This window comes from Gadus macrocephalus, chromosome 4, assembly GCF_031168955.1.
Source record: "Gadus macrocephalus chromosome 4, ASM3116895v1".
NCBI classification, from domain to species: Eukaryota; Metazoa; Chordata; class Actinopteri; order Gadiformes; family Gadidae; genus Gadus; species Gadus macrocephalus.
In genome coordinates, this window is record NC_082385.1 from 17,169,006 (window position 1) to 17,193,416 (window position 24,411).

General features: G+C 43.9%; 1 protein-coding gene across 3 annotated transcripts in view; it reads left to right on the plus strand.

Annotated features, from left to right (window-relative positions):
- LOC132456266 (far upstream element-binding protein 3-like) overlaps positions 1 to 24,411 on the plus strand; it is a 32,150-nt gene that overhangs the window by 4,053 nt on the left and 3,686 nt on the right. For 2 of the 3 annotated variants that reach the window (XM_060050604.1, XM_060050602.1), the window contains exons 2-13: positions 1,769 to 1,880; positions 11,391 to 11,424; positions 11,806 to 11,855; positions 11,932 to 12,003; positions 12,522 to 12,579; positions 14,640 to 14,802; positions 15,843 to 15,941; positions 16,942 to 17,046; positions 17,172 to 17,274; positions 18,678 to 18,778; positions 20,656 to 20,791; positions 23,640 to 23,800. In XM_060050604.1, the coding sequence (XP_059906587.1) occupies positions 1,769 to 1,880; positions 11,391 to 11,424; positions 11,806 to 11,855; positions 11,932 to 12,003; positions 12,522 to 12,579; positions 14,640 to 14,802; positions 15,843 to 15,941; positions 16,942 to 17,046; positions 17,172 to 17,274; positions 18,678 to 18,778; positions 20,656 to 20,791; positions 23,640 to 23,800 (1,194 nt within the window). The remainder of the gene's footprint in view (positions 1 to 1,768; positions 1,881 to 11,390; positions 11,425 to 11,805; positions 11,856 to 11,931; positions 12,004 to 12,521; positions 12,580 to 14,639; positions 14,803 to 15,842; positions 15,942 to 16,941; positions 17,047 to 17,171; positions 17,275 to 18,677; positions 18,779 to 20,655; positions 20,792 to 23,639; positions 23,801 to 24,411) is intronic. The other variant, XM_060050603.1, reaches the window with a different exon arrangement.

Consider the following 24,411-nt stretch of genomic DNA (forward strand, 5'->3'; position numbering starts at 1 on the left):
AATGGTGAACGAGACGACCGAACGAACGAGAGTGATGAACCAGTTCGGTTCGTTCGTCCTAAAGACTCGGTCATTCGAACCGGTTCGCGAACGAACGAGCCAACACTACTTCACATTGATGTGGACGTTGAAGAACCAGGAACGTCGGAGAACCCAACGCGGTCGTTTGAGATTCATAATATCGGCTCACACAGCTTTTGGCCGTGATAATATATATTATATGATATAGATATCTATGTAGGCTATATGATAATATTTAGATATAGAGCTCCAGGACTCTGTGTGTTCTAGAATATTTACAGAACACGGCTAATGGCTGTGTGCGCCTCGCCATTGCGATACATCCAGTGTAAACGGAGCGCATGGTAGGGTGGCTGCAAGCTGCTCAGGGCCACACCCCCACCCTCCTCCTTGACCCGCCTCGCTCCTCATTTGCATTATAGCTACAGACGCCAAAACAGCGCATTTGGGGGATGCTCAATGTGCGACTGGCTCGGAGTGGCTGTAACTCTGCACCACGGCTGAATTTCGGGAACGTCTTTGAATACTGTTAGTTGCCCACTAATGCCTATATTAAAGAATACATAAAATAGCATGTCATGGGACCTTTAAATGGTGTGCATGTTTACATTGTTTACTCCATTTAGACTTTATAACTTTTGTTCAAATCCCTTCACATGATTTAAGCCATTTCACGTTTCTTTATGTCTTCATCTATGGCTTTGTACTACAGCATTCACCGCATTTTCTAGTTATTAGATGACATGTTTATATACTTCAAACTAGTTGATGGCTAATCGTATAGCTCATTGCACTGTAAATGTTTGTGTTGTGATCACTGTTGATCAGAGCTTTATAAATGATGTTATAAATGTGGCTGTTTTTCACCGGTCACATTCTTCACTGCTATCCTGTGTGGTACAATTTCACATGAGGCCTGCCACATTTGTCATGTACTCCATTTGACATGTGTTTCACGTATTTAAATGCACCTTCGTCCATTCCAGCACTTCAGCAGTATTCTCAAACGGCTCTAATTGGTATCATTGTATCTTTTCCGTTGAAGAAATCTTCAGTCAGATCTCAATTAACTGTAATTTTCTTGAATATACATTTCAGTGGAAGAGGTTGCTGAATAAAAGAGGAAAACAGGAAAACAGCACAATTAAATATTTAAATGCCATCCATGCTGAAGATACAAGGACAAATTTTGTAACTGCAATTGTATGTAGTGCTCAATTATGGATGAAAATTGTTCTCTAACTAGACTATGATGAACAGAACACAGTTAATTTAAACTGGAGACATTTTCGAGTTTGGGGACTTTTAAAACATTACGAATAAATGAAATGGTATGTGGGACATGTTTCTGTCGGCCCAACACTAGTTCTCTTAATGGAAAGTGACATTCTGTTTACCATAGAAGATGGAAAACTAGTTGGACAAGTTCAACGTGGATTGACTATACAGTCACCGAACCTTAAACGCATTCCAGTTAACGATATGAATGTTGGAAATAATGTGTTCTCAGGATATTTATATTATGGTAGCTCAGAATGGGTCATTTGCTGGGAAATGGCTTTAAATTTACCAAATTAATACTGCCGCCTCCCCGCTGGCGTTAATCATCAAATCAATGCAAAGTGATAATTTTAATCATATTTGTTGTGTTAAAGGGATATACATTGAAGCAGATGAGTTGCAATATATGACTAGTGTCTACACTTGATGCTGCATTACATTTTATTTTCTCTCCCTGTCTCTGCAGATGGCAGCTAAGGTTGGAGGTGATCAGAAGCTGAGTCTTATCAATTCCTCTGCAGTCATAGATCCTTCTCTCTACAGCTATGAAGGCCAAAAGCGCTCATTGGACAATGGAGGTAAACAATCTACATGCCCATTCACAAATAATGTTCTCATAAATCGAGTATTTCTAATTAATTAATTTATTTGAACAAGTAAATGATGACTTGATATCGCCAGAAATATTGCAAAGAAACAACACTTGCAATGTTGCTAACTTGCCACCTCTGGCTACGTAGCCAATCTACGTAGGGTGACCAAAGTGGATGCCACAGCGTTCAGACTAAGAGGAAGTATAAACTATCTTTCACAACATGAGAAGGAGCCGTGACGTGAGATTCAGAGCACACCCCTACTATCCTGACTCCTCCTCAGACCGTTTATTAGCGGACTTTGAGATATTGGTAGACACATCCCTCTGTGATAAATCATGGTTATTTATTGTTTCAAGTCCTGTTGTCCATCACGGTAGATGATCTAATGAGCTCTGCGTACCTTCTACCTTTACCGCCAGGAAATTTGTTTGATCTGTAATTCAGTGGAAAACATTCAGGGGGAAAATTGATTCTGTCCTGACATTTTGAGCAGGCGACTATCGATGCAGTAGCGCAAAAAAAAAACTATTCCCAATTGCATTTAACAATTTGGTTAATGACCTTGCAGCCAACAGGACAGGACTCTAGCAGTACACATTTGTTTATTTTTCTCAATTTGATTGAAACTCTAAGTTACTCTTATTATTCTCCGGTTTATGTTACTCTATTATGTCTGCTTTATGTTACTCTATTGTATTCAAATCATTTTAAGTTATGTGCTTGGAGCTCAGCATTCATGTGAGATGTCTCTTATTCAGAGTATAATTACTAGAGATGTACCCTATATCGGCATTAATATCGATATCGGCCGATGTTCGTCATTTTTTAACCGGCATCGGTCCAATGAGTAAAATTGGGCCGATATCCACAACCGATAGAGGGAGGGGGAGGGGGATTTGGCCATGTGTAAAGGGGGATTATTTATCAACACGGCGGATGCGCGCGCAGAATGATCGCAAAAAGAAAATTTGTTTGACCAGTTGCCATCGTTATTTCCGTGTGGTTGCGGTGTTAATTAGCGATGTTGTCAGCTTACTGTTACATTAAACTGGAATCTGAAAACGCGGTTATATGCTATAGACCCTATAATATCTGTGGTATAAAGGCTGGGACGAATTTCGAATTACAAATATGTACACTTTATGTTGAAATTATAGACCGTCGCGATTCCCGCGGTAATTATTCTTCAAAATGAGAGCTGGTAAATTGTGAAAAATTAATTAAACTGTAATCAGACATCGTGTTTATATGACCTAGAGTATAGGTTGGTTGGTAAAGGTTGGTTACTTATGTTTTATTGGTAGCCCTGTAACCTTGTTATTTGGAAGTTAAATACGTTCTGAAAATGAAGGAAGACATTCAAAAATTCAGTTTGCATGATTTTCAGACCGAATTAATATCGGGTATCGGCCAAAATTTTCAAATCGGTGCAACCCTAATAATTACTAAGATCCTGTGTACTGAATGTTCAAGGACAACCCTCCTAGGTGTTTGCACTTATGTGTAGACGATAATGTTGTTCACAGAATTAAATGTGACATTTGAAGTGAGTTGAGCAGTCTTTTTTCCTCTTTTTTGTAATGCCATTGAATAATAAGGGGGACATGAATCCCAATATATCAAGAATCGAATTGCAATACTTGCTTTATAGCTAAATCGCAATATTCGATGCCCAAATATCACAATACTATCGAATCGTCAATTTTTTTGGCAATTCCCACCTAGTTCTGCGTAGTGGCAGGTCCTCCCCATACAGTTTGTTTTTTAAATTGATTTTAATGTGATCTTGCTGTGGCCTGACGCATTAGTGGTGAGGCTGTTTTATCTATATGGTGAACATCAGTCGACGTATCGATATCTATAATTGCTTATGGCCTGGCTCTCAATTTGACCTATTCAGTCCCTCCTACTGTTACCCGTTCCAGGCCTAGTTGGTATACAGAATGCTTGTACCAAACCGAGCAACAGGTCTTCAATGTTGTATATTCACAGTTGAAAACTTTGGCATTTTATGCACTGGCATAGAACTACACTGAGTATAGATCTTTAGTTCATGAGCGTTGTTGCACCCCAACGTCTGAACTTGTACACACTCTTATGGCTGCCAAGGGTCTAGATCACGGCAATTAAATTACAAATTCAGTTGGGGCAGATTTCAAACAAAGAAATTTTGCTGGGCAGGACATTTTTAGCACCTGGTAAAAGGCAGGTAATGACAAACCTTAAACCAACACAAATGAATGTCTTGAAAATTAGTAATGTTTATTCATCACTTCCCTTGAAACATCTGTAACGGGCACTTATACAAAAAAAACAACTATTAAAAACAAAACAATAAAAAAGCTTCACTGAATAGAATCTGAGGTAGTAGCAATATATCACTTTAAAAAATTTGGTCTGACATAGGTACAACTCGCATTGCATGAACAAAATGGTGCACAGTGTGAGCAATAACTTGTTACCCTTTTTTATTTAAAATAAATATTTTGGTAATATACCCAGGCACATCACAAAGTTCATTTAAAAGAATAAACCCATAACAAGTGCTAATGGTAACTTGGCACGGATTAATACAATTCTACTTCTGATGGCTTTGTTACACATCCCACATAATGTGGATTTAGGCTGTAGTAACCCTGCCGAGTTTCTAAGTGGGAGAAGTGACAATTTGTTTCTAAACGAGAGCGGTTACTTTTTGCCCATGAGACATCAATGTAATCTGAAGGGATTGGTGGAGTAGCGTCAGTCAGGGAGCATCAAGAGCTGCTTTTCATTGAGTTCATGTGTGAACAGCTTGATTCACATGTGTTTGTTGATCCAAACATATTGAGCACGATAAGGGGAGCAGATGCAGCATTCGGCCTGTGCTCAGGTCAGTCGCAAAAAGGTCCACTGTGACTCGGAATACACTCATCTGTTCCACAATTTCAAAGATGGTTTATTCTTGACTTTGTAGCCCTACGTTTCGGCTACTCGGGTGCCTTTGAATATATCGCTCGCAAAGCAGACATCGGCCATGAAGTGGTCGTCCAGTCTGCGATTCAAGCGGGCTTCTGCATTTTTCTGCTTGGTGCTGCGGAGAAAGGTGGTGATCTCCTCTGAGATCATAAACGCTCCAGTGCACTGCCTTTGGAAGGCCACCTGACGTCCCTGTTCTAAATCAGTTTGCGGGGCTCAGCAGACGTTACTGAAGGCAGTATGCGAAATAAGCGTTGTTGGAGGCAGCAAATAAATAAATTGTAGCCATCACACTGCCGTTGTGGTTTTGAGCTCTCCGCTTAGTATTTTTGCGCAGAACAGTCTGATGCACAATGCAGTGTAACACTATCTTCTGAGGTGCAACAGCTGACCAACGTGCTGCCAAATCATTTATGCCGCTTTTCCACCGCACATGTGACTCGACTCGACACGACTCGACACGACTCGACACGGTAGCAGCACGGGTGCTTTTCCACCGCAAATAGTACCTCCTGGACGTGGGCGGGGTCGGCTGCGCGAAAGGGCCGTGACGTATTTGTGTACGCGACGCAAACAACACATACGCAACCCACACATGGACAGAACCCACATAACAACAATGGAGGACATCGATCGCATTACTATTATTAGCTGGCATGTTGAAGAAGTTGGAGAAGTGGAACATGTTGGCTGCGGCGCTGCTATGGATGTTACCAGCATGGTTGCCATGTCGCTCTCGTGACTTCGTCACACTCTCTGGCCAATCAGTCGCCGGCCGTCTGCCGACGTCACCTTTTAGCATCGGCTCAGCTCGCTTGGAACCTAGAGCGAGTAGGTACTAGAAAAAGCAGCCACTTCAGGTACCAGATACCATGGTACCGCGGTGGAAACGCAAAAAATGCGAGCTGAGTCGAGTCGTGTCGAGTCGTGTCGAGCTGGTACCATGCAGTGGAAAAGCGGCATTACTCTTCCTGCCATGGATGGAGTCCCGTCCGTCACAATGTGCTCTCACCCCTCGTATCCAGACCATTTCACCAGTTGTGCTTCATTCTGACGACTGTAAGCCGAGCACCTCTCGGAAGCATTTGCCGTAAAAAAAACTGACATGTGCATAATTGTGCAGTATCAGTTTTATCTGTGTTCTCATCTACTTCTATAAATATGAAATCAACTTTCTTCAGGACATTTCAACAGATTTGTAGCAAATTTCAGTCCTGCGAATATTTGAGGTGGTACATTTTTAATGGCAGAGGGCACACTTGTTTTTTTTTTATTTGGTCATCATTTATAACGTCATTCACGACAGCCAGCATGCAGTCTGTAAATGGCCTTTTTTTCTTCTTCGCCAAGACCCAGGAAACACGAAGGGTAGCTGCTGTACTCTCTTGGGCTGTGCATTACCGCACCGTAGTAGTACTGCTCCAGTTGTAAGATGCACTCAAACTCTGCACCTTTGCAGCCCTCTCCTGAGATCCATTGGGAAAGTTTGAGCAGAAAGTCTGGTGCTTCACAATGTGGTGTCCCCGCACATTATAATCAAATTAAACACATCGGTTTGGATTTGGTGCTAAAATACACAAATATTCAGTCCAGGCAGGGTTAAACCGCCGGTTTTTATTGTAAATTTTACATTTCTTGGTTGAGAAAGTCATGTTTGGTTGTAGACCAATATCAGCACTTCTGACAGACGTGTGTGTATAGAGAACACCGGTGTGAATTGGCGCTACTGTAGCGATTTTGATGTGACCGGTAGACAACGCGACACAAAGTAACGTAAATACTTTTTCGGGTAAAAAATAAAGCTGAAAATTTTGTAACGAAACGTAGCTCCTTTTTTCAATTCGGTGCAACGTTACTTTTCCCAGGGACAGATTTGACGGCGACACTGCCTTCTCAGGCAGTCTGCTATTTTGTGTGGAATGAGAGCCCTTGAAAGGATTAGTGTGCAAGCATGTGCACATTAAAGCTTTCTCACTAGTCCTGTCACAAGCTCTCCTTCCACACTGTATGTGGCAGAGGCTGGTAGCATGAAGAGCAATCATGGCAAGCGAGAAGCAGCCAGCACAAACTTTTAGGAACGGAGGTATTCCTATTACTTCGAACTTGTTGAAACTAAGGGGAGAAATGTGAGTAAGGGGTACACTGTGCCCCGGCCACAAACTTCCAACATGGAGATAGGGCTGAATCCATACCATTAAACATTAGTGATTTTCAGAGAGGGAAGTAAGGAAGATGAGTGTTTCTTGTCGGTTCTTTGACGTCTCTTGTATTTCCACAACAAGACGGTAGTGGGGGTTATCTGAGCCATGGTTGAGAAGGAATTGGGGGGGAAAGGAACTTTGGCTTTGACTCGCTGAAGTACATGAACTGCGACATGCTGCCGGTTGCCGCGAGGCACCATCGCCCGGCAGCGGGCAGCCGGCAGCGGGCAGCCGGCAGCAGGCAGCGCGCGGTTCAGTCTACTTCAGATTGATGTGAAAGTGGAAGAACCAGAGACGTCGCAGAACCCGACAAAGTCGTTTGTGATTCATAATATCGTCTGGAGGCGTACACAGCTTTTGGCCGTGATAATATGTATTATATGATATAGATATCTATGTAGTATATGATATTATTTAGATATAGAGCTCCAGGACTGTAACGCAAGTGTTGTACACTTCCTTGTTATTTGGATAACCGTTCTGCTTTCGGTGTTAAGGGCTGATTCCACCGGACGCGTTACGGCAACGTTACGGCTGCGGCACGTCTTGGCCACGGTCACCGCAGCAGATAGGTTCCATTCTAATCAATGAGACCATTTCCACCGGGCGCGGCTGCGGTACGTCTCGGCAACGTCCCAGGAGCGGCTCGCCGTGCCGCAGCGCTATCATTCCGTAGCATTTCTATTTTTGCCGCAAGCCGTTGCTGAACCGCGTCAATTTCAACAGAGCAGATCGAGCAGGGCAGGAAGTGAAAAAGTAAAAGCCATAGAGCATCCGGTCAATTTTCAAAATAAAACGCAATACTCAGCTCATGTAGCCTATCACAACGTCATTTATGTACCAAATCATCCTTTTTATAAGGGCAATGGCCGGAAGGACAAAGCGTGGCATTTAATTGCAGACGTTTTGGGAGTGGAAGTTAAGTACATTAGGGTTTAGGATTATCGCGTGATCTCGCGTGAATACGGCTGGCTCGCAGTGCACGTTGCGCTGCTGTAACGCGCCCGGTGGAAATGCAAGCAGGGCAGAGTCGCAGCCGTTCCGTGCCGCAGCCGTAACGTTGCCGTAACGCGTCCGGTGGAATCCCCGGGTTATGGGGCATAACACGTCGGACTCTCGTCTCTGGTATTTCTACAACGAGACTCGTAGTGGGGGTTATCTCGGCCAAGGTTGAGAATGAATTGGGGGGGGGGAAGGAACTTTGGCTTTGACTCCCTCAAGAACATGAACCACGACAAGGAGCAGAAAGGGATTGTTGGCGGCGAATTTCTCCCGCTTGAGCACCGCTGAGGGACCACCGCCGGAATCTGAGGTGCCTAAGCGCTGCCCGGCAACAATCCCTTTCTCCTCCTTGTCGCGGTTCAGTCTACTTCACATTGATGTGGACGTGGAAGAACCAGGAACGTCAGAGAACCCAATGCGGTAGTTTGAGATTCATAATATCGGCTCACACAGCTTTTGGCCGTGATAATATATATTATATGATATAGATATCTATGTAGGCTATATGATAATATTTAGATATAGAGCTCCAGGACTCCCGTGTGTTCTAGAATATTTACAGAACACGGCTAAAGGCTGTGTGCGCCTCACCATTAAACAGAGCGCATGGTACCGTGGCTGCAAGCTGCTCAGGGCCACACCCCCACCCTCCTCCTTGATCCGCCTCGCACCTCCTCATTTGCATTATAGCTACAGACACCAAAACAGCGCATTTGGGGGAAGCTCAATGTGCGACTGGCTCGGAGTGGCTGTAACTCTGCACCACGGTTGAATTTCGGGAACGTCTTTGAATACTGTGTTAGTTGCCCACTAATACCTATATTAAAGAATACATAAACTAGCATGTCTTGGGACCTTTAAAATAAAAAACAATCGGTAGACTGTAAAAAATGCTCTACAAAACATGGCACTTTTAAAACCGACTCGTTTATCTATTTGAATACGGATATTTCACGCCATGTTTGAATATTGATTAAAAAGTGACTATTTTACCGCTTCAGAAGCATTTTGTGTCCATGTAAACACATTTGTTTTTTTGTCCATTAATCCATGCGGTACCGCCCATGCATTGTTTTAAAATGAATTTCAATCATTTGCTAAAAAATAATAGTTGCCTTCTTAAACGTTATATCGGTGATTCTAGGCCGAAGCATAAATTAGCACATTCAGCTGATCTTTCCGCACGATCCGCTAGCTGCCCGACCCATAAGCAGGCCGTCAAAAAAACGGTGCTACTGTAGGCAGCCTATGCTCCTAGACAAAAACAAATTTTACTACCAACCACTGAAAACCAAATTAAATAGTAATGCAACCAATCACCGACAAGGGGTGGGTGTTGTGGGGTTTTGCGTTGCGTTCATGAAGGTTTTTACTGGATGCAAAAAGCACGGAAGGAAGGGGCGAGCTGGCTGTTTGTATGGGGTCTTGGTTCAAATACATTGATGTCAACCAACATCGCTAATAATAATAATAATACATTTAATTTAGAGGCGCCTAATGCAACCTTTAAATGAATATCCAAACATCAAATAACTAATATTAGTTACTGAATTAATTTTGATATAATTTAAGAAAACAAAATACCTGTGGTAATTTTTCAAATCGCTAATGTGCTTCAAACCCCTCTTAAAACAAACTAGTGGACGTGGGGCCTTGCTTGTTCCTAGCGGTTCTTTACAGTAGCAGGCCAAACCACCACTGCTGTGCAAAACGATCCTTGTGATTAGCATAAGCCTCGACACTTATCCCTGGTGCTGTTGGAACAAGATACTCTAAATAGCGCCACTCTGCTGCTTTGGGCTCTCCTAGGCATCTATAACCACTTCGTCACCACCCTTCAGTCCTTACACCAACCCAGCCAGTCATTACTTTCATTCTCATTGAAGGATTAATTGTTCAACCATTTTATCACTACACATTGCATTATTTGCAATCATTTTAAATGCTGGAATGTTGTGGTTGAATGTTGTATTGTTTGAGTTCCAAATCATTGAATTCAATAATTCTATAGCAACTTTCAATCAACATTGGTGGCTAGCTAGTCACTATTACATGAGGAATCACTGTGCTGATGCTGTCATCTGCCTAACACCATTACATAACACACAGCCTGCTTTAGCCTCCCGAGACACCAGCCTCTTCTTTATGTCCCTTCTAGACGGTTGACAAACAAACCATTTCAAATCAGGCAGATATTAGTTCTTCAACCTTTTAGTATCAAACTGGATCTGCTCTGGGACGTGGCAGGCTAGCTCTCCTCTGTAGTAAGTGTTATTCTATGAGAACTTCCTGAACACCATCAGATTGGGTGTTTTAGCATGCTCAAGTATTTGAAGCTTGAATGTTTTGGAACGCTCAGTGTTATAATGGATATTCACATGCTGGAGATACAGAACTTATGATTTTTAAAGACTACAAAGTATTACCTTCAGATTATTGGGCTTATTTTTTTCAGTAAACTGGCTGTCTCGTATTTTCTTTATTTAATTTTTTTTTATTTGCAATTTTTACATTTATTGTACTCATTTTATTCATGTTCAAATTGTTTGTTTACTCAAATTCACATTCATATTTGTTCGTCTTCCCTTGAAGTGCAAACAAACGAGTCATTTATTCAGCTCTTATCCTGTCACTATATGTTATTTGAGCTCCTCTGAATGCATGGTTGGATAAATTGTAGTCGATGCTAGTTAAGATTTCGATGGTACACTGTTATCCTTTTGAGCACGCATTGTTTTGTCCTAGTTTCATCACCCTCAAGGTTATACTTCAATACAAAAAATAAACAAAATTATAGTCTTTTCTTAGTAATTTCCATCCTCGCAAAACCATGGCTTTACAATCAAGTGTGATCCACAAACCTTGATGGTTGATGTGAGCTCAGGAAATCTGTTTCTATATTCATAGCTAGTCCATTCCCCAGCTTTGACCCCAATGCTGGGCCCAGGCGTCGGTGAGCCACTCAATTGATTTGAACCTGTAGATATCCACTGAGCCACCCTGCGGGGGTTCCCTGGACCCCTGCTAGTGCTGCTGTAAACATTCAATTCACCAGCAACAACTGACCCGAACGCTACCCATCTTTTTGGATGGATCAAAATGACGAACACTGGTAGGCCCGATGTCTCTACGCTGGTCCGACCACCTGCTGGGGGTCAGACAGGAACACACACGCCCAGTGTTGGACCGTTCCCATCTCCTGCCCCTCCGTCAAGCTCATTCCCCCGGCTCCATTCTCCTGGTTCACTGCATAGCATTTGGATTAGCAAAGCTGACTTGGCAATTCCCTTTCCTCGGTGCTAATTGGTTTTCCTCCCATGTCTCCTCTCAGTAGGTAACCAGCTCGGCGTCATGGTGCATCAAAGGTGAGCTCGAATGAAATTCATATTGTGCTGCTTCGTAAGACGGCAGCTATTGCCGTAGAAAAAGTGTGTTTGGAATCATTTGACATCCGTGTGACCGTGTGCTTCAGAGTGTTGTCTAAATCTGGGTTTCTAAAGCAGTTCAAGACTGTATCCTACAATGCCATGGGCTTTCACACGCTGATTTCATTGTTCATTTTGATTCATTGATCATTTGGAAATTGCCCACGTTGCTTTGCTCGTTGCGGATTACGTACGAATTGCATAATGAGGGGTTTAAATTAGTTTGAGGCTCAAATTCTTGATTTGCATTTTTTAAGTCATTGGAAAACGTCCTTGCTCAGAAATCCTATCGAAACAGTGTCTTGATCATGTCTGTCATAGGGCCATCACAACAGAAGACTTCAAAGTGCCTGACAAGATGGTGGGATTCAGTAAGTAGCATCTCTCCACTGTGATGGTGTTGAGTCACCAACAGGATCTTGACCTGCTCCCTCCTCCCCTTCTCAGTCATAGGAAAAGGGGGAGAGCAGATCTCCAGAATCCAGTTGGAGTCTGGTTGTAAGATCCAGATCGCTCCAGGTGAGATGCAGCCCGCTGGCCCGTACTTCTGATCCTTCACACAGTCTAGTTATTATGTTCCAGGATGTCACCCAGTTGTAGCAGTTTCTGGGAGCTAAAATTCTTGTCTGTATTATTATTTTGGTAGTGCTGTGCTGGTTTCCGGAATGGCAACCATATGCAGATGCAGTTCTATCTAAATGACCGTAGGCCAATGGCCATGATGTCTTTATCATTTCTAAACTGGACACATTGATAGTAAATTAATACAAATACAAAGCCCATCAGTGTATTCTTTCTCGTTGCGCACAAAACCATCATGTTGTATATTTTTATTGTTTTATTAAAATGATGTTTCTATCGTTTGGTTGGCACTGTGTAGAAAAGCGTCAGCTGTAACCCCAGTGTACCCATCTTAACCCCTGAAGAGGGACTGTGTGCTTCCCCTGCTACACAGAACCTCCTCATGAGGTGGATGTGGAGGCCCTGGTCCCCCTGGCCATTGTCTAACCACAAGTTTATTACCTGTGTTTTCAAAGAAAGTGGAGGCTTGTTGGACAGACCCTGCACTCTGACTGGAACCCCGGAGAACATTGAGTAAGCTCTGCCACTATTATACCATACCATGTTTATTCAAATGCGTTTTGAATGAAGACCTCGGTCTATATGCAATACATTAATCTTTTGCACAAACAGTTTATCTCTTGTCTTATAATGGTTGAATATTAAAAATCTTCAAAATCTAAAATCTGATAAGAAATACTAAATTTCAATATTTCCTCATTGTATATTTCCTCATACTGTTCTTGAATTTGACATACAAGTATTTATTCTGGCCATGTTTGGAAGTGATAATAGCCTCTTTATTCTTTACCAGGGGCCGTATTCACAAAGCATTTTATCTTACCGCTAGGAGTGCTCCTAACTCGCGCTAAAACATTTTACGTAGGAGTTTTTTCTTAAAAGTTATTCACAAAGCCGCTGAGACCTACTCTTACTAAGGATAAATCACAAAGAGTGAACTAAGAGTGACGCGCCGTTGCTATGGATTACGTCAATTCTCGTGCACGAGTTTAGAAGCGGTCAGTTCGGTGATTGGTTGTTCAGACGAGCCCACTGAATCACCGAAAAACAAGGAAATAGCCTAGGCTAGAAATGAATTCCTATTAAGTAGTTATAGTGCAGTTAGCAGAATACACGCATGATGACAATTTTGTGCAGACCACGATAATGACGTTGTAGCCTGCACGTTCAAGAGAGAGAGAAAGCAAACAATAAAAATACGTAAAATCTAAAAGAAAATAAATGTTACGAACTACCCAAGTGTTGACTGATTTGTGCCAAGGTGTTTACCTAAAATGTGTTTTCAAAGTGATCCCTAAATGCCTGTCCACTCGGTTCCACACGGCCAAATTCCTTGTAATGTTGATCGCCATCATCATCATCATCATCGTCTGGCTGTGGAATGTTCCTCCGCTTGCAGAGGTTGTGTAGAATGGCACATACAGTGATTACTGTGCTTGCCCTCTCTGGGGTGAGGCGTATTTCGCCGTGGAGGACATGCAACCGACGTTTCATCTGCCCAATTCCTCTCTCCACAACATTTCGTGTATGTTTGTGTGCTCACAAAGAGCCAATACGATGTGTTTTACGCATAGGACTAAGCGTAATCTGCGTAATCACTTACATGTTACACTTTAACTGTGCTCCCGGTTGTGGATTGAGGTAGGGTGTCTAGAGCCACGTCTTGCATGGATATTAGTCACTGTCACCCAGCAAGTGACACCCAACTGGTACATCTCAAAAAGCTGCCTCAGACCGCTCACCATTAAAATGCGCGAATCATGGGTAGCTGAAGATCCAGGCCACTTTGCAACAACGTCCAGTAGGCTATGTTAAAATTTGCATCAAAAACAACCTGCGTGTTGATGGAATGCACTTTCTTCCTATTGACGAACACGTCCTCGTCTTTTGATGGCGCAATTATTTTAATTTTTTAAAAGTTATATATTTTTTTTTATAACTTATAATTTTTATAACATTTTATTTCGGGACTAATCGGATTATTCCTGTTAGTCGGGGATGTTATTGCATTGCGCATTAACTCCACAATAAGTTGAATACCCTAACATTTCGTCTCGCAGGCATTTTAAGATTCTTTGTGAATAGGAGTCCTCTTGAGGACTTTTAAGCTCTCCTAGACTTAGGTGCTACTTTTAGTCCTAAAATACTTTGTGAATTGCTCTTAGTGAAAAAAGTTAGGAGTCCTACATTTAAGAGTGACACGCCCATTATTTTTAGGAGTTACTCCTAAATTCGCCAGTTAGGACCTACTTTTAGCCCTAAGATCCTTTGTGAATACGGCCCCAGGTCATTAGCTTTTGTTTGTGAAAGCAATCAGCCTTCCTATTGCTAATTGTTGAAAAAGCAAACCTCAGTCCTTTTTTTTGTAATATTTTTTAAGCTAATATATTTAAATGTTTTTCATTTACTGATGTCATAGTCCCTGGATTTATAATGAAGTTGTGCGTGTGTGGATTACGTAATTTAGCATAAATGTAAACACTGTAATCCATTCGTCATGTCCAATGCAGACAGCCAGGCCTCGGTGCTGTTTGCTCTAACTGAAGAGGGGTTAATCTGGCTCTCCCTCCCAGGCAGGCCAGGCGGCTCCTGAGCGAGATCGTGGAGCAGTGCCGCTACGGGCCCGGCTTCCACACGGACATGGACGGTAACAGCTCCATCCAGCAGATCCTCATCCCGGCCAACAAAGTGGGCCTGGTCATTGGCAAGGGAGGGGACACTATCAAACAGCTGCAGGTAGGATGCCAAGACGGTAATACCATCTGTGAATAATTCATGGGCAATAGTGAATGGAGCCGCCGTGCTAATCGAGTAAATGGCTTTAACATCAGCCATGAATGAATATTTCATTCTCCATAAGTGTTGGCTGTCCTGGCGGAGCAATGGAGAACGAGGGGAACTGGATTTGAAGGATTTGTATCCTTTTTTTAATCTATACTTCAAAAGTGGGGCGCTTTTTAAATCTACATTTTAAATGAGGGAAGGAAAAGTTATTAAGAAAGTAGAAATATTTGATTCCAACTATGAGCACTAAATGTACGTTGCAGTCAATAGTTGTACCTCAACCTCGTTCCTAATGTTGATGAAGCAGAGTCTACACTGTTGTAGAATCTACACAGGGCTGTGTGTCCTATGTCCTCCTGTCCTCAGGTTGGCCCTGGGTCCTAGGGCCTCCTGTCCTCAGGTTGGCCCTGGGTCCTAGGGCCTCCTGTCCTCAGGTTGGCCCTGGGTCCTAGGGCCTCCTGTCCTCAGGTTGGCCTTGGGTCCTAGGGCCTCCTGTCCTCAGGTGGGCCCTGGGTCCTAGGGCCTCCTGTCCTCAGGTTGGCCCTGGGTCCTAGGGCCTACTGTCCTCATGTTGGCCCAGGGCCCTGGGTCTTGGGGCCTCCTGTCCTCATGTTGGCCCAGGGCCCTGGGTCCTGGGGCCTCCTGTCCTCATGTTGGCCCAGGGCCCTGGGTCCTAGGGCCTCCTGTCCTCATGTTGGCCCAGGGCCCTGGGTCCTAGGGCCTCATGTTGGCCCAGGGCCGTGGGTCCAAGGCCCTTGTGTCCTCATGTTTCTCCAGGGCCGTGTGTCCTGGGGCCTCCTGTCCTCATGTTGGCCCAGGGCCGTGGGTTCTTGGCCCTTGTGTCCTCATGTTTCTCCAGGGCCGTGTGTCCTGGGGCCTCCTGTCCTCATGTTGATCCAGGGCCGTGTGTCCTAGGGCCTCCTGTCCTCATGTTGGCCCAGGGCCGTGGGTTCTAGGCCCTTGTGTCCTAATGTCTGCTCGTCATCCTGCAGGAACGGACTGGTGTGCAGATGATCATGATTCAGAATGACCCCTTGCCCACTGGGGCAGACAAGCCCCTGAGAATCACTGGGGACCCCTACAAAGTACAGGTTTGTGTATACATGCACCCCCCCCCCCTCCTTCTTATAGCCTCTATTTTACTAATGCCAGAGCTGTTTCTGAAAACGTCAGTCTGTTTCAGATCCACAGAGTCCGAATCTGTTACGGACAGTAGAGCTTAGGTTTTGATCTGTGTTAATATAGTGGGTCTCACCGGATGGCACTGTGATTCGTTACGCGTCAATTCTGATGTGTTCACCTTCAAAGCCTATCGAGCGTTTACCATGGAAGTAGACGGATAATCCCAGACAACATGACCAATCACATAACCTATTTCTTATGCTTTTAGATGGTATGCCTTCATACTTTCAATGACTAATAATTATTATAGTTTCCAAAATTATAGTTAAAACTATAATAATAGTTTTAACTATTATTATAGTTAAAACAAACTACATATACTTCAATATAATTTGTCTTCATAATAAATGTTATTTCTAACCAAATTGAGCCCACCACTTAGACGAAGACATCGGTCTCCATGTCCCTACCACCCCTCAAATTCATGGATTCAGCAGTGCTTTTTTACTGATGAAATTAACGCCAGCAATGCTCCAATTAATAAAGATTTGGTCAAACAAGTGCGTTCGTCCAGAACTTTGCAGCCCAACTAGTTAGCTTAAAATGTAATTGATAGTCACTCTGCGTTTACCAACCAAAGATGCTGCATGAAGGCCCATGTGCAGGTTCAGTGCGAAGATTGGTGGCGAGTCATGCACCTGGTATTTTAAGCTCCGCCAGCCGAGTGCGTGAACTGGTCTTCCATAGCAACCGGCCAATCAGAAACGATGAACTCTTAACATTCCTTTCATTAGGCCGGTATCTGACTCATAGAATGGAGATCCAGTACCTGGGACTAGTTTTACATTCCAACCTGACACAAAAAGCATATACCAGATCGGTTTGTGAGGACATGAAACGGAGCGGGGGGAGCTGATGTCAGTCTGTCCCTTGCTGCATGACGCTAATGTCCGTCTGTCCCCTCCCCAGGTAGCCCGGGAGCTGGTGGCCAAGCTGATCCGGGACAAAGACCTGGGGGACTTCAGGGTCGGCAAGGCAGAGTTTGGATCCAAACTGGGGGGAAACAGCCTTGATGTGAGGATATGATGTGTTTTTTTGTTGGTCTAATTATCTGCTTGGCCAGGGAATGAAGAGATTGGATACATTATACCTCGTTGGGCTAGGTTTCAAAGTCTACATGTTGTTTGTGTGTTGCGCAGGTGGCGGTTCCTAGATTTGCTGTTGGTATCATCATCGGTCGGAATGGAGAAATGATCAAGAAGATACAGAATGATACAGGAGTCAGGATCCAGTTCAAACAAGGTGTGTGGGTGTGGGGGTGTGACAATTTATACACACCATTACAAGAAAGGATCAAAAAGTGGGATTCCTCTCAGAACTCTCAGCCCAAAAAATAGTTTATATGTAATAGAATTCCAGCTGAAGCAGTGATTCAGCTGCTCTTCAAAAAGTGAATTGGCCCTTTGCCACAGCATTAATCATTAAAGTAATCATTATTTAAAGAACATCCTGAAGTGTGATTTCATGCATGACATCGTTGGTCTACAATGAAGGATGCGCTACTCTGCGGATGCGGTTTATCACTGGTCAGGATGGACTACTTCGTTGGGCGCGTCCCATCTCATCGTTAATGGCCACTTTAACAATGAGACGGGATCCTAATGTGTGCGATTTATTTTTGGATGGTTACGTGGCTGGATTTTGGAAGAAAATGCCAATTTGTGATCAAGTAAAAGCTGACTCTGGTGGACTATTTTCTTGCATGTCTTTTGTATCGTGAAGAACGAGCTGATGTGTCGTGTTATATATTTGAGAGATAACTTTTGTGAGAAGTCAACTGTTGTGAGAAGTCAACTATTCCGAAATGACTTGGCCTCACTATGAAATCAGCTGGACCAACATTTTTCCTGGGGCCGCCAGGTTTGGCCCACGTCTTCTAACCATCGCCAGAATAATGCCTTGAAGCTTTTTTCAAGGAGTGGAGCATTTCTTTCTGATAAAGAAAATCTCTAAAATAGTCTACATTGAAAAACATCAAGTCTGACATCATTTATGGCTGCGCCACTCCTGGTCAGGTCAACAACTATCAGAAAAATGTTCTCAGCTACACAATGACATCACCTTGACTTTGTGGAGCCGCCATGCAGAACAGTGGTGCGCTGCATCGGAAACTATCGAGCCAAGACCCGCCCATAACCATAGTTAGGGTTTGGGTTGTAATACATATGTGTCGAATAATCGGCCAATCAATTAAACAGTCAACCTCTAGTTTAACAGAGAGGGAAAGATTTACAACACAAATTATGTCCCCTCCCTCCTAATGTTTAGCCACCAAAAGGGATTCCCCAAACCAATCAAGGAGGAGATGCCCCCGGACTGGCCAGACTAGAATCTAAACACTCTCATACCAAGAAAGACGGTCAACTAGAATCAGATTCTCAGCACTCACTATTGCTTGCTGTTGGCTGGGCCATTTCTTACAATTTAAATTCATATTTAAGCTCTTAAATGTTATCTACAGCACTTTCATTTTTTTAATGCAACATTTCCAAACGCATACTTGCATTGCTCTCCCTCAGTATAAAACAGTAAGTGCTAAAATTGCACTTTATAATGTAGAACTTTAACTTTATTATGTTTTTTTTAGGTATAATTATTAGAAATTAGCCATTAATTGGTACCACTGTGCGCTCCCTCCCTTTCAGATGACGGGGTCAGTACGGACCGCGTGGCCCAGGTGACGGGCCAGCCAAACCAATGCCAGCTAGCTATCCACCTCATCCACGAGCTGGTACACACAGCACAGGTAACGATTTACCAAACCAAGCGCCTAGCTCTAAGGCAGTGTCTACGACCTGTGGTACGAGTCCCACTGATGCTACTACATTTGATCTAGAAATAGACAAAAAAGAAAAATGTTGAATGGATAATTATAAAAAATATATACGGTATAGATTGATTTGTCATTATTGTGTTAACAAAAATAGTGTTGCATTCTGCATTCCAGCATGTTTTCCCTTGTTTTATGTAATAAATAAACACACATTAGCATTAGCATTTTATAATTTGCTCAACTACTGCGTGGGTCTTTATTTATGTTTTCATATGAGGTGGTCCGCAAAATGTCTTGATGACAATTTTATGATACCCCTAAAGTCAAACTTCGGGAACCACTGCTCTAAAGCACATGGGTGCACAATGAAAGGTGATTCCAAACGACTCCCTGTTTAATCATTTAATTGACAGGCCATATTAATTTACATTTAGGGCGTTTAGCAGATGTCTTTTATCCAAAGCTACTTACAATAAGGACATTTGTCAGAAGAAAGTGAGACGATATATTAGGGATCGACTCTTTATGTATTTTTTAGGGCCGATACGATTTAATTTTTCATCAGCCTTAGCCAATAACCGATACGACAACACCGATTTTCTAGGACATCCAAAGTTCTCGTGAGAGAACAATTAGAATTTGCTCAGCGAGTCACTCTTGGAACGAGCAATATACTCACTCCCCGATTTGCCTGTCCCAGATCATTAACCAATCGCATCGGTGTATCTAAAATAGGCGGCCCAAAAGTGTTGCTGTTTTACCGACTGGATACAGCAAGAGTCTCATCTATTGGTTAGCTACGTTGGTCTCGATACGTCACCCCTTGTATTCTCTGATTGCTCATAGTGTTATCCAATGTGTGTTATCCAACATTGATTAAACTGTTTGTAAATCATGCCAAAAGAATTATAAAAAATAATAATAATAAAAAAAATAAACTAACCCTATGGCAATGACTATTCCACTTTGAGACCTGCAGTGGATCGTTGGGGGTTATGAGACAAAGTGTTGTTTAAATGAATCGTTCTGATTGCATTCAAAGTATTGATGAGAGCTCCTAGAGGAGCCTGGCTCTCCCAAATAAATCCCAAGCAGATGCTGGGAGGGGACAGGTTCATTGATGATAATGGTAGTAGTGGGAGCACAGATCTGATCAACAGATTGCTGTTTCATTGGTATTTTTATTCAAAGATGATTATAACAAGAACTATTTTACTTCAATGCTTGTAATATGTTTTATTAATTTCTGTTTTTTTTTTTTTAAGGTAATTGATTTAATTAACAGACTCCAGTGGGATTATATGTAATATTTATTTGCTTCTGTTGCTGACTGACCTTTTCCTGTTCACCTCGTTGCAGGATCTCTAGTATAGAAGCGATCCATCCATCATTTCTATAAGTCAGACGATTCTGTCATTATATTCCTACGTAAGCTGACTCAATGATCGTCTCCATTGATACCCGTGTGGGTGCTTGGATCAGTGTTCCCTTCAATGTGCATTAGACCTCTATCTGACAAGTGTTGTAAAAAATAAGGCATGTTGGTTTCATAACTTAGTTTTAATGTAGCCACGTGTCTTTTTGTGGACATGAGCAGTAGCTAGCTTGTTTGCATGCTATCTGCCTCCCCATCACCTCCATCTCCGTCTCCTCTCCCCTCCCTCTCATCATCAGTCTCCCCTCCTCTCCTCTGCTCTCCCCTCCTCTCCCCCTCACCTCCGTTTCCTCTCCCCCGTCTCTCCCTCCCCATCTCCCACTCCTCTCCCCCTCACCTGCTCCATCGTCTCCCTCTCCTCTCCCCATCCCCTCCTCACTCTCCTCATCATCACCTCCCTCTTCTCTGTCTCCAGGAGCGCGATGGCTTCAGCGGCCTGATGAGCCGCCGCGGTCGTGGTGACGGCGGTGGCGGCCCCGGGGCGTCCAGCGACCTGCAGGAGATCACCTACGCCGTGCCGGCGGACAAGTGCGGCCTGGTCATCGGAAAAGGTGAGTGAGGAGCTCCAGGCGAGGAGGTTTACCACTCCTCCATACTCCATAGGTTCGGCATCAGGAAGGATGTACTGGATATACAAACAGTCTAATATTATACAGACTAGCGAATGTGTACTAGAGTGCAAACACATTTTGACCTTTTCATAACTGCAAGCCAGTATCTTTTTTTTTTTGTTTCTTTTTTCTTTTCGATTGCTGAATACTGATGGAAAGAGTGCGTTCCCCCCCGGCCCAGCCGCATGTATACAGCACAAGTGGCATTCATTGGCTTCACTAAGGGCTTAATGATGGGGATAATGCGTGTAATGTGACATTAATTGTTAAAGGTGCATAATAACAGCCCTCAATCATGTGGAAGGCTGCCTGGCATCTAATGAGGCCTTTTTAGTCCAATAGAGTGCAGCAAGGGAATGAATAGGAGGAATTAGCTTATTGGCTATTCATGCCCACTCTATTGCCAGCTATTTAAAAGTCATTGACCATTGGTGTGTGTGTGTGTGTGTGTGTGTGCCTCTTCAGTGTCTATGTGCATGCTTGCGCTGGTGGGTGTGGTCCAGGGGGGGCTCTTTACCTAAGATAAAAACACGGCAATAGAAATGTCAAGGAGCTTTTGTCCGTGTAGCGGGGTGCGGGAAACAAATAAACCGGGGCGGTGCCCCCCCCCCCTCCTCATTACCATATGAACTGGGCCAATATGGTGGCGGTGCTGAGGTCTGGCTGCTGTCACCCGTTTCTTACACCGCGTAGTGATTAATATCTTTACGATGCCATATGCAGACACACACACACACACACACACACACACACACACACACACACACACACACACACACACACACACACACACACCCCCCCCCCCTACCTCTCTCTGTTGATGGGCTGAGCCACCCACCATCCTGCGCTGACTTTAATGCAGGCTAAATTGAGCACAAAAGGAGCAAGAAAAGCCAAACTTCAGGCAGTCTAATCCAGCCGTTAGCCAAAGTGCACTGACTTTAAGTCAAGCATGGATGTTAATCCACAGTAAAGAGCTTCCTAGACGAGGTCTAACCCTAGTTTTATAAACGGGCCTAACTCCGTATGAGGCCAGTGCCTTGTAGTGGTCGTAGGTGAAGAGATACAGAAACCAGCGCGTTTAATTTAAATGCCACATTGATGTAACAAAGTGGTTTGTGTTCAATAATGCACGGCAGCATCGGCTTCCGCTTAACGTGTCGGTTAAAACAAGAAAACGGCATGCGTGTTTCTGATGCCCGCATGTAGCGCTCGCTGCTTTCTATCCATTTAGCCTAAAGTGTTTTGTCTGAGTTCCCCAGCAGCCGCTAACCAGTCCCCTGGCGCGGCCTGGATATGGTCACCCGTTGCACTTTTGTACCCCCCTCCCTTTCTCCTGCTCAGTAAACCAGTCTCATTAATAAGGCCGTATTATCTGTCGGCACTAAAGCCCAGTCCATGAAGTGAATGGGCTGGGTCTTCATTGCTCTGCGCTGTCTGAGTGGAGGAGCTCATAATGGCTTCATTAAGGCAGAAGTTTCATTTGGTTGACAATGGCTTAATGGTCCGTGTGCAGTCTATTGGCGCGGGAGGAGGAGAGCTTTTTTTGATGAGCGTTTTCATTCTGGGGTCAGCTGGGGTCGTCCCAAGTGTCAGCGACCAGCGAACAAATGTGTAATTGATGTTGGGACAACCCCAATGTGGCCCCGCCCCCTCCCCAGAAGGGAAGCACCCCCTGGGCTATTTTCTTCTCTTCAGCGGGCGTGATGGGAGTTGTCCCACCACCACCGCACCGCCTCATCACCGGAGACAACAGAGTCAAGACTGAAAGGAGGAGGGGGTGGGCAGGGGGGGGACCAACCATACCGCAGAAGAAGGATACGCTTCAATTTTGGCCCTTTTCTCCACAGCGCTCTGTTTCACTTCTCCCTGCTGGTTTAATTGCTTTCCCCACACGTCGCCAAGCTGGCGTCTGATTGGTCAGTGTTTGTCTCTGTGTGCGTGTGTGCTGCAGTGGGGGGGGGGGCGCCTTTGTCTCGTCATTTTTCACGGATGTTAAGGGAAAGTGGTCCGACACATGCCCAATGCTGAGAAGGCGGTGACAAGCTGGTGGAGGTTCGGACGAGGGAAGGATGTCTCAAGAGATGAGTGGGGAAGAGTCTGTAGCAATGGTGGTCTTAAGATAGAGGGCAGTGATTCCAAAGGTTTAATTTCCTGTTTAGTGGTTTTCTCTTTCTTTGAATTATGCTGAAGGAGTGTGGTGTAAGATGGTAAACACAAGAGATGTGACGTGTTTGAGGCAATCAGAAGAGATGTGACTGTTTTAGGGAATCAGAGATTCTACTCCGTTTATTTAAGATAATCAGAAGAGATGTAACAAGATAATTTGAGCATGCTTGGTGGCATTTAGGTTTAAGATGTGTTGTTGTCTAAGGGCCGTTTGCAGGTATTATGTTCTGATTGGTTGTGTACTTTAGGTCATGCAAGTATCGGATTCTTTGCTTCTGCAATAACTGAATCGTCAAATTAGTATATTTTATTTATAAAGAAAATTATAAAATGTAAGCCAGAAATGTTATCTTAGTGGAAGCAAAACGTTAGAACAGTCGTATAGAGGCCGCTATACAGCATTAACCAGTTGTCAATTTGCCCACAACAACGTTGTGTTTTTGTTCGGCCATATTAATCCAAAAAACCAATAGTTGGACCTGTGGAACCCGAACCCTATCTTAAACCTAGCTCATACCATAAACCATAAAACCAGACAAATACATCTTGATATCGTATCGCAATATCTATAGAATGGTGACACATTTTGTATCTACCCTAACAATGTGTTTGTCTGCAGGTGGGGAGACGATCAAGAACATCAAGGAGCAGTCCTGCGCCCACGTGGAGCTGCAAAGGAACCCGCCCCCCAACACGGACCCCAACGTGCGCATCTTCTCCCTGCGCGGCACCCCCCAGCAGCTGGACAAGGCCCGGCAGCTCATTGACGAGAGAGTCGGGGTATGCCTCAAGGACAGGAGATTCATATTTAAACGAGAGTCGGGGTACACCTAGCCTCAAGGACAGGAGATTCATATTTAATAAAGAGTCGGGGTACACCTAGCCTCAAGGATAGGAGATTCATATTTAAACGAGAGTCGGGGTACACCTGGCCTCGAGGATAGGAGATTCATATTTAATAAAGAGTCGGGGTACACCTAGCCTCGAGGATAGGAGATTCATATTTAAACGAGAGTCGGGGTACACCTGGCCTCAAGGACAGGAGATTCATATTTAATAAAGAGTCGGGGTACACCTAGCCTCAAGGACAGGAGATTCATATTTAATAAAGAGTCGGGGTACACCTAGCCTCAAGGACAGGAGATTCATATTTAAACGAGAGTCGGGGTACACCTAGCCTCAAGGACATGATTCATATCTTAAACCTGTGGCAGACCGGATCAGGGTGACCGGGGAGTTTCACTTTATTTTGCCTCATATTTGTTTCAAACTAGGCCAGCAGCAGTGAACTGCAGTGGTTTGAAACCGACACCGTGTAGACTGGCCACTGTAGAAATAGACTTACTAAAACACCCTCCTGAAAGCCTCACCCACTCACACAGATGAGTTTC